Consider the following 17901-nt stretch of genomic DNA (forward strand, 5'->3'; position numbering starts at 1 on the left):
GAGTGGACACTGGCTAACTAATGTTAATCTAGTAGAGAAGGTTTGAAAGGAAGGTGGGTGCTAAGAGGAGAATGCTAAGAAAGTGGGGAGGGCTACTTAATAAACTGGTTCTGGAAGAAATCCTGAAGCTATAGGACCATTAAGCTGAGGTTCAGGTAAGCGCCAGGGAGGATTTCCAATCCAGGACCGAGGATGGACGCCCACTGGCCCATCGAGAAGAACACCAGACCCAAAGCTCAAGCCAAAGGAGTGAACCAATGAGACACGACAGAGGTGGCAAACCTGTCAAGGACCATCAGAGAGGGAACTGAATCAAGCTGAAGGCATGAACAAGAGTAAGCCTTTACAATATTCCATCACACAGATAACGTTCAGCCTCCTTTACTCTTTACCAAAACCATTTTCTCTTGATTGGATGTAGTGGCACTCCTAGTCATCTACCCCACTCCACCCTCCCACTTCTTCATGGACCCACCAAGGTCTTACTCTTCATCAGGGTCAGGCGTTCGTGCAGATCATGCTCTTCCCAGTCCCAACAGGATGGATCTTGCCTCAGCCAACCCAGTCAAACAGTTCCCCTTCTTCTCAGCAAGACTAGTTCAGGTGAGCACATGTGATATGCCCAATCCTGCCTAATATGCAGGAAGTCTCCTAGAGGGTTTCTGAAAAAGTTACCTTTGTTCTACTAGCAGAGACATGGAAGGGCTGCTCACCTCCAAGCTCTGGGTTCTGCTGTGTGAAGATGTGATGGACAGCTGCACTCATGACCATTTTATGAGCATGAGCCTGGGGACAAAAGCTACCACTCTGGAATGGCAGAGAAGAAAATGGACCGACCCACGTCCTTCACAGTGTTGTCGGGCAATTAAGTTAAAGGATCGTGGAATTGTCCAACCTCTGGAAATTTTGCTATGGAAGGTAATCAGTCCTCTTATTTATAAGCCATTGTGTGCAGATATTTTGTTATTTTGACCAAAAGCATCTTCACTGATACACTGGGTAACAAAAGGTTAAGTCTGCAGCAAGGATTTGACAGAAGGGAGTGGAGGAAAGTGAGAGGGAAAGACCGGGTCTTGAGTTGCTCAAGGGAACTTGCACCCACCCTGACCCACACGTGGTCACCCCTCAGGTCAGAGCAGAAGCTACTGAGGAAACACTGGACACCTCCCATTTGGAGGCGGAGCCCCTGAGCGCGGGCCACACCCCAGATCCCCTGAGTTGACTCCTCAGCTTGACAAATCCGATTCCCTACTAAAATAGGGAAACCTAGATTGGGTTTCATTCATAGATAATAAATCCCTTTGTAATGAAGCTCCAAGGCAAAGAAATGGATAGTGAGCATTCTACCTGATGTTTCCCAAAAAAAATCAAAGGTGGGGAAAGAAAAACGAGATTAAGAAGAATGGTAAGTCAGTTTTCCAAAGAAGTACTCACCATTTGATCAAATGGATTCTCTTATTTCCCTGGAATACCACAAAGCCTGCAGCAGTGAATCCTAAAAATGTTGTTGTACCTGTTGAATCCTGCAAAAAATAGAAGTAAAAACATGTTTGGATTGAAGAATATAAATAAATGATAAATGGTATACTTATTCATCCTTACCCTGGGTTAATTTCAGGTTCATTCTAATGACGGCAGCAATAAACTAAGTTTCTGAGGTTGGACCCAAGAATAATACTTCTAAAATCAGGGAAGGTCCAGGAATATGTCGCTTTTCCCTTTGAGGAGCAGACCTGCTTCTCCATGAACCTCCTGGGAAAGGACAGATTGATCTTAAACCACTATGTCCACTTCCAACTGTCTTCTGGGGTCCCCTGAGTTCTCAGATCTGCCCTGCAATGTGACCAAACTGTTGTTGCTTGTCACCAGCCCTGAAACTAGAGATGCCATGACACCAAAGCCGTGAGCATCTAATCTAGCTTGATTCAATCTCACACAGGATTTCAGGCAATTTTAATATAAAGATATGTCCACAAATGCCTACTTTGCTTCCAGCCTCAACCAGGAACACGCAGCAGTAAGTACACTCAAAGGAACAACAACAAAATCTAGTCAGCCTCCTTATAAAAAAATAAAAGAAACAGAGAGGCTCACACTTGTGGCTGAACTCTAACTCACTAAATGGAGTAGTCTGTTTTATACCATGACTAGGAAGAAGTATCTGACAAACATTCGAAACTAATTGTGCAGGCAGACCACAAGATGCATGGGCCAGTGTGGACAGTTACCATCAGCTCTCAGCCTCGGCTCACCCCGAGAGCCTGGTCTGCACCCCAACAGATACTGATGGAACTGGGCAGCAGTTTAGGAAGCTCCCCACGTGCCTGCAATGAGGAGCCTGCGCTGAGAGTTACAGGACTGGGACTTGCCCAAATACTATGATCTGGTCCCACCCGAGTAACGGAATGTTCCAGTATGATGCAAAAACTTCCCTTTAAGAGCCTGGTTGATGTAAATGCTTAGTTCAAGATTCAGGTTAGTGTCTGGCTGATGCGTAGTTTAAGATATGAAAACAGATTCTTTCATAAAACATTTCTGGCAAATGTGTGCACGAGCATCACCTTGGGAACATGTTTAAAAGGCTGATTCGCCAGCTGCACACCCCCACCCTCACCCCCACTTCCACCTCCACCCCCAGTGATTATGAATCCGTAGCTCCAAGGTGGGACCCAGGTGATTCTGAGACACATGGTCTGGTTTTCAAGCTGAGAGAAATACAGTAGTACCTTGGTTTTCGAACGTCTCCATTGACAAACATTTTGGTTTATGAACGCCATAAACCCGGAAGTAAATGCTTCGGTTTTCGCACACAACTCAGAAGTCGAACATGTCTCGTGGCCTCCGCCCAGTGCAAGACTCTGAGGCCTAGCTGTCGGCTGTTTTCGAACATTTCAGAACTCGTGGATTACGTTCGAAAACCAAGGTACCACTGTACTGTCAAATAATATGAGAAAGGAAAAAGAAAAACATATACTCCTAATATCACAGTGTAATTTAAAATCTTTCTTTTCTTCCACTGTCCTGTTTTTTAAGGCTGCATTCTTGCTGGAAATAACCTTGAAAATAAATGTTAGGACCCTGTAACTTCTCAGGGGTAAAACCATCCATTTGATGGATGAATGAATTCATGTATGTTAATTTAGGAATATGTGGCTACATAGCAATTAGCAAGGAACTGGTACATTCCAATGGACAAAATCCGCTCCTAAAACATGTGACTGCAGCCCACTGTTGTCCCTTCCAATTAGGGGCAGTGGGGCCAGCTGCAGAAATGCCCTACGAGGGGTCTGCCAGGAATACACACCAATTAACTCTTTTAGGGCAAAACAATTGTTAATTGTCGACTTTCTGTGAGGGGCACTTACCTTGCATGGATGGGGATCCACCCCATACGTTTCCAAAGTGTGAGCTTTCAGGAGTAAGTTAAATTCAGCAACCGGTGGGTTCTGGCCTCTAAAATCATACAAGAAAACTAGGGAGTTAATATGGAAAATAACAGAAACATGGAGTCCCTTCATTCAATAAAATGTGATATCCTAAACTAAATAAATAGAGAAATCCCTACACAAATAGTAATCAGGAAGGCTGATCATTATTCCTCACCACAAGGAGCCCTTTGCCAAGGAAACTGAGCTCCTGTTCCCTGGCTAATTGTTCCACAATAAACCCACAAGTACTCAGAGGACTCCAGTGACCCGTACAGTTAATCAAGGTTCTCAATTTACCAATAAGTAGGCCATTGGAAATGCAATCTTAACATGAAATAAAACTCAGCATCTGTTCTTTCCAACTTATTTTTAAAAATATTCTAGGGTAAATGACATTCCTTGTGTTTTTTTTTTAAGTGTGTTTTTCCAGGACCCATCAGCTCCAAGTCAAGTAGTTGTTTCAATCCAGTTGTGGAGGGTGCAGCTAGCTCACAGTGGCCCACATGGGGATCGAACAGGCAACCTTGTTGTTAAGAGCACTGTATTCTAACCAACTGAGTTAACCGGCCATCCCATGACATTTCTTCTTACTCAGGGTAGAAAGTGGGCAATTCTGTTACCCTATCAACAAGCCTAAACAGAGCCATCCGGGTAGAAAGAACTATCAACCATTTCATTGGAAAGCCCTGGATTTTGAAAGGAAATCTCAGCCACTAGTCCTAGCACTAACCTCCAGGGTAGTAAACAAGGTCCTGGCATCAGGGGGGTGAGGAGTAGGAGGTGTGAGGGGGGAGGGACTATAAATATAGATGCCTATGAAAAGCCCTTTGGGGGCAAACTTCCAAACCAGGACTGTGCAGTATTTCAAAGACTGCTTTGTCTAACATTAATATCCCACATGTAACTTAAAGGATCTGAACCATTCCCCAAGGATAAATATATAACCCTAACAACCAAGAGCACTTTGCTAAGGAAAACAACAGGAACTCACTTTCATTTTCAAAAGGTAAAATTATATTGCAATATTAGATCTATTTCCATCCAAGCTTCTCCCCAAAGATAAATTCCTCCACAATCCCTCAAGACAGCTAAGAGTCATCATCATGCCTCTACAGCAAAAAGTATCCCATTTACCTTCCCCCTAAAGCCTTGCAGGATCTTCTCTTTACCCTGAATGCACTGAAATTTTACTCTGATGTGTCTAAAAGCATTTTTCTTTATCATGATCAGCACTGAGGGGACATTTAATCCAACAACTCATATCTTTCACTGGCCATTTCTTTGATTCTTTTCTTCTCTTCCCAACCTCCTTCCTTACTCCCAATCACCCTTTCTCTTCTCTCCTTTGAGAGACCCTCCTAGTAAATGGATTTTGAAATTCCTAGGTCTATCCTCCATGTCTTTTAACCTTTGTTTCGTACTTTAAATCTCTGTCTTTTTGTACATTCTAAATTATTTCTTAAATCAAACTTTTAGCTTGCTAATTTATTCTTCAGCTTTGTGCGTCCTACTTTTCATCCCATTTATGAATTTCCTTAACATCAATTAAATATTTCATTTTCAATGTAATATCTATAGGCATACCTCAATTTATTGTTGAGCTTCACTTTAATGCACTTCACAGATACTGTACTTTTTTATAAATTGAAGGTTTTGGCAACCCTACATCAAGCAAGTCTACTGGGGCCATATTTCCAACAGCATTTGCTCACTTCGTGTCTCTGTCACATTTTGTTAACTCTCGCAATATTTCTAACTTTTGCACGATTATCACTGATGAACTGTAATCAGTGATCTTTGATGTTTCTATTGTAATCATTTTGAGGCGTCATGAACCACACCGATTTAAGAAGGCAAACTTAATAAATAGTGTGTGTGTTCTGGCTGTTCTACTGGCCATTCCCCCATCTCTCTCTCTCTCTCTTCACGCCTCTCTATTCCCTGAGACACAACAATATTGAAATTAGGCTAATTAATAACCCTACAATGGCCTCTAAGTGTTCAAGTAAAAGAGTCAATTGCAGCAAACTTCACTATTATCTTAAATTGCCACAGCGACCCTAACCTTCAGCAACCACGACCCTGATCAGTCAACAGTATTCAACTAAATTCTTCACCAGCCAAAAGATTATGATTCACTGAAGGCTCCGATGACGGTAAGCATATGTTAGCTGTAAAGAGTTTTTCATTAAGGTATGTACATTTTTTAGACATAATGCTATTGCATACTTAATGGACTACAGTATAGTGTAAACATAACTTTAATATACACTTTAAAACCCAAAAATCTGTGGGACTCACTTTATGGCAATATTTACTTTATTGCAGTGGTATGGAACCCAACCTGCAATATCTCCAAGGTGTGCCTGTACTCGGCTCTTGAAATAGCTACCTGTTCTTATTTCATGGAATAAATTATTCTTATTTCTCTGAGGATATTCACTTTGTTCCTTTTAAAGTCCAGTCTTGTGTGTTCCACTAATGCTGCTTTCTTGGTGGTGGTCCTTTGGTTTGCTGAGTCAGTTTCTCATTCAATGAATTGATGTTTCCTTAAATGTCTGGTGATTCTTGGCTGGATGCTCATCTTTGTATCCGATGTTATTTATTTAATGCAGCGGCCTCCAGAGGTTGTAGGGAAGGATGGGATGTGCCATGTGGGAACAGTATGTGCCAGTAACATGATTTCAGGCTAAAGGCTCTAGTTACTCTGGGTCTTGTCCCCACACAGGGCACCTCCAGCTCAAGCCTGGAACCAGAGGAAGGGAACAACACTGCCCAACTGCTCCAAATGCAGTGGCCCACTCACCATGATGGCCAACCTCTGTATTTGTTGCCTGAAGCAGCCAGAACTACTACTCCTATTCTCTATGTGTGTTTGTCCTAGATTCCCTCTGCTTCCTGTCTTCCAGAGATACTGCAAGGCTTCTGACCCAGAGATGGTATTCTTTCTCATATCCATTTTCCAATACTTTTTCTATTATCCATAAGGACTTGGAGAAGGAAGGGAAGGTAGCCATATATGCTACCTTTTCCTTTTAATAGAAGAGAAAATTTTTAAATCCATCCTTTACAGAATTTATTCCTAAGGGATTAACTCAAACCCCTAATTTAGGAAAATAAAGTCTTTCTAAAGCCTTTCAAGATTTCCTCTTTAGTCTTAGCATTCTGAAAGTTCACTGATATGTAAAGGGGGCATCTTTATTTATTCACCCTGATCGGCACTATATGGGCCCTTTCAAGCCACAAACTATTTTTCTTTGACCATTTCTTTGATTCTTTTTTGTCCCCAAGTCACAGTAATAATAATTATTTCTCTTCTTGATAAAGTAACAATAGATTCAAGAAAGTCACTAACTATATTGACAGGAATGAAGAAAAGGATTTCTTTTACATTTTCTCAGTATATATAGGTATTTCCCTTTCCATAGCTCTCTTGTAAATTCTTAAAGGACTATCTTACCTTTCACCAGAAAATTACTGAATTTAAATATTGGGTCTTTCTCGCCCCCTTCCTCAAAACACATACTATCTCTCCCTCTCTCTCACTCATTTGTATACTCACCTCACCCGACTAGGGACAAAGCACAACACTGAGCTCTCCAGCATGTTACTAAACAGGACCTCCACTCTGGTGGCCACTCACTGCAAAATTTCAGCCTACTGACCCAGACTGGGGCCAAAATGAAGCAGGACCAGAGCCTACGCAGCCCAGTGCCTCCTACAGCCACAGGCCATTAGGTCTGCTCCAGGATCATCCTCCCAGGTGAAAGGAAAGGCCCTCACTCTGCCTACACTAATAAGAGCTCCTCTGCTCTAGAGAGCCCGCCATTCTCGATAGTGGTCAAACTGTCAGCACCTTTGTATAGCCACACATTGCTCATTCTACAAATTAAAGTTTGGTTAAAGCACACCCCCCTTCTTTTCTAGTCAGTCTGGGAAACAAGGTAATTGTGAAATGTTGTAATTTGGAACTTCATGTTGGAAAACGAGTAAGTTTTGCTTGCCTCGGTGGTCTCTTTCTGACCACTCCCGTCCTTCGTAACTCTGATGGGCATATAATTTCTAATCGCAAACACCCAACCCCAGATGGCAGCAGGAGCACTGCTGCATAGCTCCAGAGGTCATGCCATTAAACTCCAAGACCTCTGTTCATCAGGAGATATCATCCAGGTGTGACAAGGCAAGCCCCAGTATGGGAAAAGATTTTGGCAACATGTGCAATTATAAAAAAGGACTCCTGTATAGAATTTTTTTAATCCTATAAATCAATAAACAACAGTGAAAAATTTTAAAAGGCAACCCAGAAGAAAAATCAGCAGAAGACTTAAACAGACACTTAAATAAGACATCCAAATAGCTAACAATCACATGAAAATGTGTTTAACCTCTTTATGACCAGGAAAATGCAAATTAAAACTATGAGAAAGCATTTACACATCCATCTGACAGCTGAAATTTTAAACACAATACTAAGTACTCATGAGGATGTGCTGCAAAAACAACTCTCATTCACAGCTAGCAATTTGGTAGAACTACCTGGAAAACTGGCACTAGCTATTAAAATTGAACATGTTTACCCTATAACACAGCAATTCTACTCATAGTTATATATGCAACAGAAATTAGTTCATGTTGCATCAAGAAATAAATAGAATTTTCATAGTAGTGCCATTTATAACAGCAATAAATAGGAAACAATTTCAAATGTCTATCAACAGTTGAATGGATGTAAAATGGAATAATATTTGTTGGGGTGATAGGAGGGGGTGTGGGGGCTGGGTGAAAAAGGTGAAGGGATTAAGAAGCACAAATTGGTAGTTACAAAATAGTCATGGGGATGTAAAGTATAGCAAAAGGAATAGAGTCAATGATATAATAACTATGTATAGTGCCAGGTGGGTACTAGACTAGTCAGGGGGCTCACTTCTTAAATTATATAAATGTCTAACCACTAGGCTGCACACCTGAAATTAATATACAGTAATATGGAATACCCACTGTAATTGAAATAATATTAAAAATAAATGAAACAAAATGGAATACTATACAACCATGAAAATAAATGAGTTAAAGCAACACACAACAAGATGGGTGACTCTCACAAAAATTAAACTTAACAAAAGAGGCCAGATACAAATGAAAACACACTGAATGTATTCCATTTATGTGGCTTTCAAAATGAGCAAAATGAAATTAAAGTGTTAAAAGTCAGAGAAGTGACTACACTTGGGGAAGAGGAAGAAGGTAAATATTGGGAAGGGACACAACAAGCGCTTCTGCGGTGTTGACAATTCTCTCTTTGGCCTCGGTGGTGGTTACATACATGCTTGCTTTGTAATAATTCATTGAGTTTTACACTTAATGTTTTGTGCATTTTTTCTGAATCTGTGTTATACTTCAACTTTTAAGAGTTTATTTTAAAAAGGGAAAGAAAGAAAAGGAGATGAGAAACACTGGGAACCCTCACATATTGTTGGTGTGGATGTTAGCTAGGAGCAACCCTTAGCAAACAAGCTACTGTACCGTAGAAAAGCTAAAGTTGTGGAAACTCTATGGCCCAGCAAATTCCACACCTGGGTTTGCACCTAGACTAGGAACCCCTACTACATGGACCCCTGCGAGAATTATTCAAGAAGCCATAATGGCAAAAACCTAAAAACAACCTAATGTACATCAACAGGAGAATGGAAACATATTGCCAAAGAATATACATCCTTTTTTCACTTAATATTCATAAAGGAGGAATTCTTATCTTCATTTTATAGATGAGGATTCTGACACTCAAAGAGGACAAGTAACTTGCTCAGGGTTACTCTGCTAGTAAGTGGAGGAACGAGGTGCAAATCCAAGTCTGCCTGGTGCCAGCAGGCTTTTCAGTGCCTGCACTATCATCACTACCAACCAGATATGGTCAAGAGCCATCCGTCTGCTCTCCCGGATGCCATGGCAGAGCACCTCAATATCACTTCTTATAGAAAGCCTTTCTCATATTCTAAGCATTGCATCTTATCAGTGATGAGGTGATCCATCCCATGATTAGAGAAAACTGATGTCTCAATTTCAATGTAAGTCAGAGATCCCCAAACGAAAGCACGCAGGCTAAATCCTGACCACAGCCTGGTTTTGTACAGCCCTCAAGCTGAGAATGCTTTGTTTTGTTTTCCAATGGTTTAAAACAAATGAAAAATAGTATCTTATGACCCATGAAAAGTATATGACATTCAAATTTCAATGTCAGTTAAGTTACATTGGAACACAGCCACATCCATTCATTTTCATCCTGTCTATGGATGCTGTCAAGCTACAATGGCAAAACTAAGTCATGGCAACAGAGACCGTATGTGCTGCAAAACCTGAAATATTGCTAAATGGCCTAGTACAGAAAATGTTTGCTGAACCCTGAACACAGGCATCGAGAACAAGTAAATCTACGTCTCTTTGAGTCCATAAAAGGAACATAAACATAGTACCTACCCCCAAGATTTGGTAGAAACAGCAAGCAATTAACAGACATAAAGCAGTTAGACTAGAGCCTGGCACAGAGCATGCTCGCCTCTCACCCCGAATAGCATTTGTTCCCTTGCTAGTCCTGCACGTGACTGACATCAGAATTATGATGTTGTGGAAAATGTCAGAAAGCACACTGTGATATTCACAGCACAGCAAAGGCCCCTCTTTAAAATAAAAGTCCTCAAATCGGTATTGTTTGCTTCGGGTTTGACTACAAGTCTCCAATGGGAAGCATTTACAAGATTTAGCCTAAAAAAGGTCATACACAGAGAAAAGGATAACTGCAAATGTTCAGAGAAAGAAAGGGGTTCAAAACCAATGGAGGAAAGGTGGAGACTCAACAGCACTAGGAACTCTTGCGACCCTCACTCACTGAGGAAGAAACCATTTCATGATCAGGTTTGCAGGAAGACACTAAGAGCAATTAAATAGAAATGCTTTTTTTTAATTCCTTTGAGTCTCCCACTGGACATTTGTTTCTGGCAAAAACTCTGCTGGGTAATGGAAAATAACGATTTTCTAGCCTTTAAATCTTGCATCAGAAACTGTTATGCTAAGGTTAATAATGTCTCTAATGAGACATTTAGAAGTAAAAAAAAAAAAAACATTGATTAGTTGAATTCTTTTTTAAGAGCTAACTAACAATTCTCTAAAGACATGCTTTTGGAATATATTCGGTGGGGTCAAATAATTATGTATTTAGCTATATGTCCCTTCTGCCCTCCTGAATACTTTTTGCCAAAGAGGAGCACTCTCTCTTTTATTGATCTGCCTTTTAGCATACCATTACACAGAGTACAAAAATGTACAGCATCCCAAGAATGAATCCAAATTAGTCATAGACATTAATTGTGGAATGAGGTGTGGATCTTGCCAACAATGACCTGGAGTGCCTGGAGCACCGTTTGGAAGGCAAGGGCGTGGGTTTCACTCCACCTGATCCGTTTGGATCTATGAGATCCAGAATTAAACTCATGGGTAGAAGACCAATATAATGCCTGAGTGAGGTTAGTTTTTGCTGCAACTTGGTTGCAACTTCAGTTAGATTTTGCTCACCACTGGCTTCAAATGCATGAATGCTCTCCTTGACTCGCCCTTCCTCAGGGCTTACAATCTTAGCATCCATGAGACTCTGGAGAGCTCCCTACACGTTCTAGCCTGGCAGTCAACTTTTTGACTGCATTACATCTCTTTTGCTCTTCAGTCCCACCCCTGGCTCTCTGAACTTCAGAAAATCTTTCTTCCTCCCTGTGGTCCTGACCCTCTGTTGGCAAGAGCTGCCCTGCCCTGGCTGAAGGTCTGGAGTGCCTCAGGGGGACTTCACTCAGCTCTCCACACGGTTGACTTTGGCACCCTGCCCTTCTCCACTCAGGAAAGGCCTGGGGCCAAATGGTGGGAAAGTGCAACTCACTCTGTAGCTGGAGACTTTGTGGTCAAGTCAGCCCACTTAGGGCCACTTAAAGCTTGTTAAAGATTTGGCCAGTTGCCATTGGCATAGGTCTCCTATGGCATATTCCTCATCCTCCAACCACACCTCCAAAAGTGAAAGCAATTCTCCAAGGAAAGACAGTCTGGACTCTAGTACATTTAGGTTTCTTTGTATCCTCAACTCTCAGATAGGTTTTAAAAATATGATTTCGTAGTTTAGGTAGCTTGTTGATATTATCTTGGTATTGAGAGGCGATAAATGTCTCATGCTTTTCTACATCCTAAACTGGAAGGGAGAGTCCCCAGTCTGTCATTTCTAATTCTTTACTTAGAGAAGGACGTTATCTCTTACAAACTCCTTGGGGACCATTAGGGACCATCTCTATGCAAAGCATTAGATAGAACACTATACATCTGGGTAACTGCCATGCTACGAGGTAGACAGTGGTGATGCCCTGGGGCCAGGAAAGGACAAGACTTAGCAACAGCTTAGAAAGTATCAGAGCAATGTACAGGGAAACTCCTGTTTCAGGTCAAGGTCCGTTGCTTCATAATTGTGTAGCCTTGGAAAAATTCATCTCTCGGACCTCTCTTCCCTTCTTGGTAAAAGAAGGTGGTCACAAACTTAATACCAATGGAGGCAGAAAGTGAATTGGCTGAGCAGAGACGGTGGTAACTCAAAGAGCAAATGATTCTTTTAAAGGGCACTGCTGCTTAGCTCTAGCTGAGTGCAGCCATCTCGGGGTTAAGGCCCAGCGTTACCAAATCCTCCAGTTGCAAGTAAAAGTAGAACTTATGGCAACTGGTTCCATTTTTTTAAACTATTATTTGAACATCCACCTGGGTTCAAGTATAGTTCAAAGACTGTCACTTTATAACTCCTGCTTTGAACTCCAAGAGTCCCTTAAGTGTAATAACTGGGCATTAAGTTTGTTTTGGGTTTGTTACCTCTTGATATTCAAAGGCTCTGAATGGTAGTTGTAGCTGTGTATGACTAATAAAAATTAGGAAGCAAATTAACTGCTGCTTCATGAATATTGTTTTTTAGACAAAACCTTTCAAAACATGAGGTCACGGGGGAGTGTGGACTAGGCAGTGGAGCACAGCTTGGTGGTGAAGCAGTGGAAGGTTACTGGGCCAGGTCATCCAACACTCCTACAGTTCCTGACATATGGCTGCCCCTCCATAAATATTTGTTGCATGAAAAGAGGAATGGATAGATTAATGGATGTATGTATCGTGGATGGGTACATGTACGTATGGACAGACAGATGGATAGATGCATGGGTATTTGGATGAATCATGGATGGGTGTGTGGATAGATGAGTGGATAAACACACTGTTATAGTCTCATCAAAAGTTCAAAAAGTCTTTCAGTCTATTTAATAAATGGTGCTGGGAAACCTGGACAGACACATGCGAAAAAATGAAGTTGGACCACCTCCTTACACCATATACAAAAATAAATTCAAAATGGCTTAAAGACTTAAATGTAAGATCTGAAACCATTAAATACCTAGAAGAAAATATAGGAAGAAACTTCACAGACATTACCCGGAGCAAGATTTTTACTGATATATCCCCTCACGCGAGGGAAGTAAGAGAAAAAATAAACATGTGGGATTATATCAAACTAAAAAGTTTTTTCACAGCAAAGGAAACCATCAATAAAACAAGAAGGGATCCTACTGAATGGGAAAAGATATTTGCCAATGATATATCTGATAAGGGATTAATATCACAAATCTATGAAAAACTCACTCAACTCAACTCCAAAAAAACAAACAACCCAATTAAAAAATGGGCAGAGGACTTGAAGAGACATTTTTCTAAAAAGGATATACAGATGGCAAACAGACATATGAAGAAATGCTCAACCTCACTAACCATCAGAGAAATGCAAATAAAAACCACAATGAGATACCACCTCACCCCAGTCAGAATGGCTATCATCAATAAATCAACAAACAAGTGCTGGCGCGGATGTGGAGAAAAGGGAACGATTGTCCACTGTTGGTGGGATTGCAGATTGGTGCAGCCACTGTGGAAAACAGTATGGAGGTATCTCAAAAATCTGAAAATGGAACTACCCTATGATCCAGTAATTCCACTCCTAGGTATCTATCCGGAGAAATCCAAAACTCCAATTCAAAAATCTTTATGCACTCCTATGTTTATTGCAGCACTATACACAATAGCCAAGACATGGAAACAACCGAAATGCCCATCGGTAGATGACTGGATTAAGAAACTGTGGTACATTTATACAATGGAGTATTACACAGCCATAAAGAAGAAAGAAACCTTACCATTTGCAACAACATGGATGGACCTAGAGAACATTATGTTAAGTGAAATAAGTCAGACAGAGAAAGATAAGTACCATATGATCTCACTTATATGCGGAATCTAAAGAAAAGAATAAGTGAATGAACTAATCAGAAACAGTTTTGGAGACAAAGAGGAAAAACTGAGGGTTGCTAGGTGGATGGGGGAGGGTGGGGGTTAGGGGGAAGGTGAGGGGATTAGAAAACAATCAGTAACCACAAGATGGCCACGGGGTTTTGAAAATTAATCTGGGGAACATAATTTAGTGGTTACCAGAGGGTAATGGGGTTGGGGGGTGGGAGATGAGGGTAAGGAGGATCAAATATATGGTGATGGAAGGAGAACTGACTCTGGGTGGTGAACACACAATGTAATTTATAGATGATGTGATACAGAATTGTACACGTGAAATCTATGTAATTTTACTAACAATTGTCACCCCAATAAATTAAAAATAATAATAATAATAATAATAATAATAGCAAAAATTGCAAAAAAAAATTCAGAGGCAATCAAAGATGTGTTTAGAAATGGCTAATTCAAGCTTTTGATCCCACCCCCTCTCTCGTTCTTCATAGCCATGTTGTACTTCAGTAATTGCTTTTTTCTCTTCAAGTCACGTTTGCCAGATTTTTTTTCATCTGTATAAAAAAATATCGATGGCTTAGATGTTCACATCATTTGTCCCTGGCCCAACCCTCCCTAGAAATGTCCCTGACTCTAGGCCACATAATTCAAGGATTTAGTGTGTACAGGAGGAGTATTTGATGCCAAATTGTTTTGTTTTCCCATTCCTAATAAGGGTGTAATGCCAAGTAACAACAGAGAATGGATATGGAGTTTACAACCTACCAGGGAGACAGATTCTAGGGTTTTGGAATGACAGACCTGAGAAGGGAAAGGATACAGGGATGGGGGAGGAGAGATAACAGAGGAAAAGCATAGTTTAAGAAAGATTAGAGCTATAAAATAATCTGACATTTCCCCTCTTACTTTTACACAATAAACACTCTTCTCAAAACTGCACAAAAACATTTCCTAAGGAGGCCCTTGTGATCTATCCATCAGAAGCATAGGTAGAGGGTTATTTATCATAGCAGGGCACTTATTTCGAGAAAGCTAGACATTTTTGAGACTATAAATCCTTGACAGGAAGCCACAGCATATGATTTACAGAAAATGTGAGTTTTGAGAAATAAAAAGAGATAATGACTCTGTTTAAAATACACTCAGTGTCATTATTGATTCCAGCAAAAACTTCACTGCCTTAGTCATTATAGTGATGGCTAATTGGATGATTTTTCTTCTCTTTAAGGGCAAAGAATATACAGTATCCCCCCCCTTATCCATGGGGGATTCATTCCAAGACCCCCAGTGGATGCCTGAAATCGTGGACAGTGCGGAACCTCATATACACCGTTTTTTCCTATGCATACATACCTATGATAAAGTTTAATTTATAAATTACGCACAGTAAGAGATTAATAAGAATAACTAATAATAAAATGAAATAATTATAACAATATACTGCAATAAAAGTTATGTGAATCTGGTCTCGTTCTCAAAATATCTCATTGTACTGTACTCATCCTTCTTCTTCTTGTGATAAGGTAAGACGACGTGCTGGATAAAGGAATGATTCACATCCCAGGGGAGGGAGCAGGACAGTGTGAAGTTTCATCATGCAATTCAGAATAGCTCACAAATTAAAACGTATGTATTTTTTATTTCCATAATATTCCATTTAATATTTTTGGGCCGCAGTTGACCATGGGTAACAAACTGTGGGAAGCAAAACCACAGATAAGGAGGGACTACTGTACTTCATGAAAAGCACCTCAGCACCAATTGAACTTTTTGAATGTTTAAAAGCTGATGACCTGTGACTGCAGCTGATCCAAATATCTTGGTCTCTAATGAGAAACCTGATGAACTGGTGATGAGAGGACTAGCTGAATAGAAACTCTAGGAAAGCCTTCAGAAAAGTATATCAGGGTTTCTGATAGTGAAATCAATCTTATTCTTGATCTTCAACCCCCCTCCAAGCACCCTCAGGACTAAAAGAATGGGTACTCCCTTTTAACCCAGACGGCCATGATTAAAACTGTGGAAAACGGAAACCAAGAAGAGTAAAAAATAACAACCGTCCTTTCCCCAGGAATTGTGGCAATGGCTTCCTTCAGCCAACAGAGGGCTCTAGAAAGAGGAATTACTTATGTCTAAAGCAGGACCTAGTGCTAGGACCTCATGTCTGCAAACCAAACTCAAATGAAATCTGTAAATGACAAGAGATTCTTTTTTACACATAGTTTTGAAAACAAATATGGCTCTTATTGTCTTAAAATTATCTACAGAGGCAGAAGACTGAAGTAGAAATTGATTTTAGACCTGCTCTGCCACATGTTTAGAACAGGTCAGCACACTAAAACCCATAGGTCAAACTGGGCCTCACCATCCAATTTGCCAATAAAGTTTTACTGAATTACAGCCCACTTATTTAAGCATAGTCTGTCTTCTGCTGTGCAAAAGCAGAACTCAGTAGCTGCAAAAGAGACCATACAACCCAGAAATAAATTTAAAAAAACATATTAACCACCCCAATCTAGAAGAAGCATTCTACCTCAGTGGATTTTAGCACTGACATCTATTCAATAATGTGAAGCATACATCTCCACATCCTCTAGTTCACAGAATATTAAGAGGCCCAAACATGCCTCTATAAAATCTTTCTAAATAAAACTCTATTAGCTTCACACCTATTAAAATGGCCAAAATCTAGAACACTGACAACACCAAATGCTGGCAAAGATGTGGAGCAATGGGAACTCTGATTCATTGCTGGTGAGGAAGCAAAATGGTACAGCCACTTTAGAAGACAGTTTGGTAGTTTCTTACAAAACAAAATATACTCTAACTATACAATCCAGCAATTGCTCACCTTGGTATTTACCCAAAGGAGCTGAAAATGTATGTCCACACAGAAGTCTGCACATGGTGTTTATAGCAGCTTTATTCATAACTGCCAAAACTTGGAAGCAACCAAGATGTCCTTCAGTAGGTGAACAGATAAATAAACTGTGGTACATTCAGACGAGGGATATTATTCAGCAGTAAAATGAGCTATCAAGAAAAAGACATGGAGGATCCTTGAATTGAAAGAAACCAATCTGAAAAGGTTACATACTGTATGGACCCAACTACATGACATTTGGGAAAAGGCAAAACTATGGAGACAGTAAAAAGATCAGTGGTTGCCAAGGGTAAGGAGGGGAGGGAGGGATGAAGAGGCAGAACACAGAGAATTTTTTAGGGCGGTAAAAGCCTTCTATATGATGCTTACTATATTGGCAGATGCATGACATCATACTATTGTTATACTCGTAGAATGCACACCACCAAGAGTAAACCCTGAAGTAAACTATGGACTGTGGGTGACAATGTGTAAACGTAAGTTCATCAGTTGTAACGAATGTGCCACTCTGGTGGGGGACATAGATAATGGGGGAAGCTGTGCAAAGGGTACAGGGGAACGCTCTGTGCCTTCCACTCGATTTTGCTATGAACCTAAAATTGCTCTAAAAAATAAAGTCCATTTTAAAAACTATTAATTAATAGTATCGTGAAGGCTTTTAAAAGCTATTTGCCATCTGTTTCCAGTTTGCACTTCTGGACACCTCATAGAATTGCAGTTCCTTGCTCTTGGGTGGAACCATGTGACTAGTTGTGGCACATAGCGGTTAAATGGAAGCGACATGTATCACTTCCAAGCTGAAGCAAGACCTTCTAGAGCTCTCTTTCCCCTTTGGCTCAACAACTGGCAAATTCAAGCTTGGGACTGCTCTGAGTGACAATGATGAGCCGAGTCCCCGCCCAGCTGACCTATGGTGGACACACGGCAGAGTAAGAAATAAACCTTTCTTGTCCTAAACCACACAATCTGTGTACAAAAGTTTCACTGAACCCCCAGAGTAACCTCAGTCTCTATAGTAGGTTTCCAACCGATTCTAGAAAGCCCCTCCCCCTCTGTACTTGTTCTGTTATCTTCCCATCCAAACCTAAAATCTCTCTGCTGCACTGATGCAAAAGGAAATGAACAACTACTTGAGCCGGATGAACAAAAATACATAGGAAAGTACGCTCTGTACCTGTCTTTGCAATGCCATGTGATTTCTGACTGTTTCTTCCTTCAGACATACAACTTTGACTT

General features: G+C 40.6%; 1 protein-coding gene across 1 annotated transcript in view; it reads right to left on the reverse strand.

Annotated features, from left to right (window-relative positions):
- Positions 1-17901, reverse strand: part of FRMD3 (FERM domain containing 3) — a 249854-nt gene that overhangs the window by 67584 nt on the left and 164369 nt on the right. The window contains exons 7-8 of the mRNA XM_033123926.1: positions 3366-3453; positions 1435-1523 (exon numbers count right to left, since the gene is read on the reverse strand). Of these exons, the coding sequence (XP_032979817.1) occupies positions 1435-1523; positions 3366-3453 (177 nt within the window). The remainder of the gene's footprint in view (positions 1-1434; positions 1524-3365; positions 3454-17901) is intronic.

This window comes from Rhinolophus ferrumequinum, chromosome 12 (assembly GCF_004115265.2).
Source record: "Rhinolophus ferrumequinum isolate MPI-CBG mRhiFer1 chromosome 12, mRhiFer1_v1.p, whole genome shotgun sequence".
NCBI lineage: Eukaryota > Metazoa > Chordata > Mammalia > Chiroptera > Rhinolophidae > Rhinolophus > Rhinolophus ferrumequinum.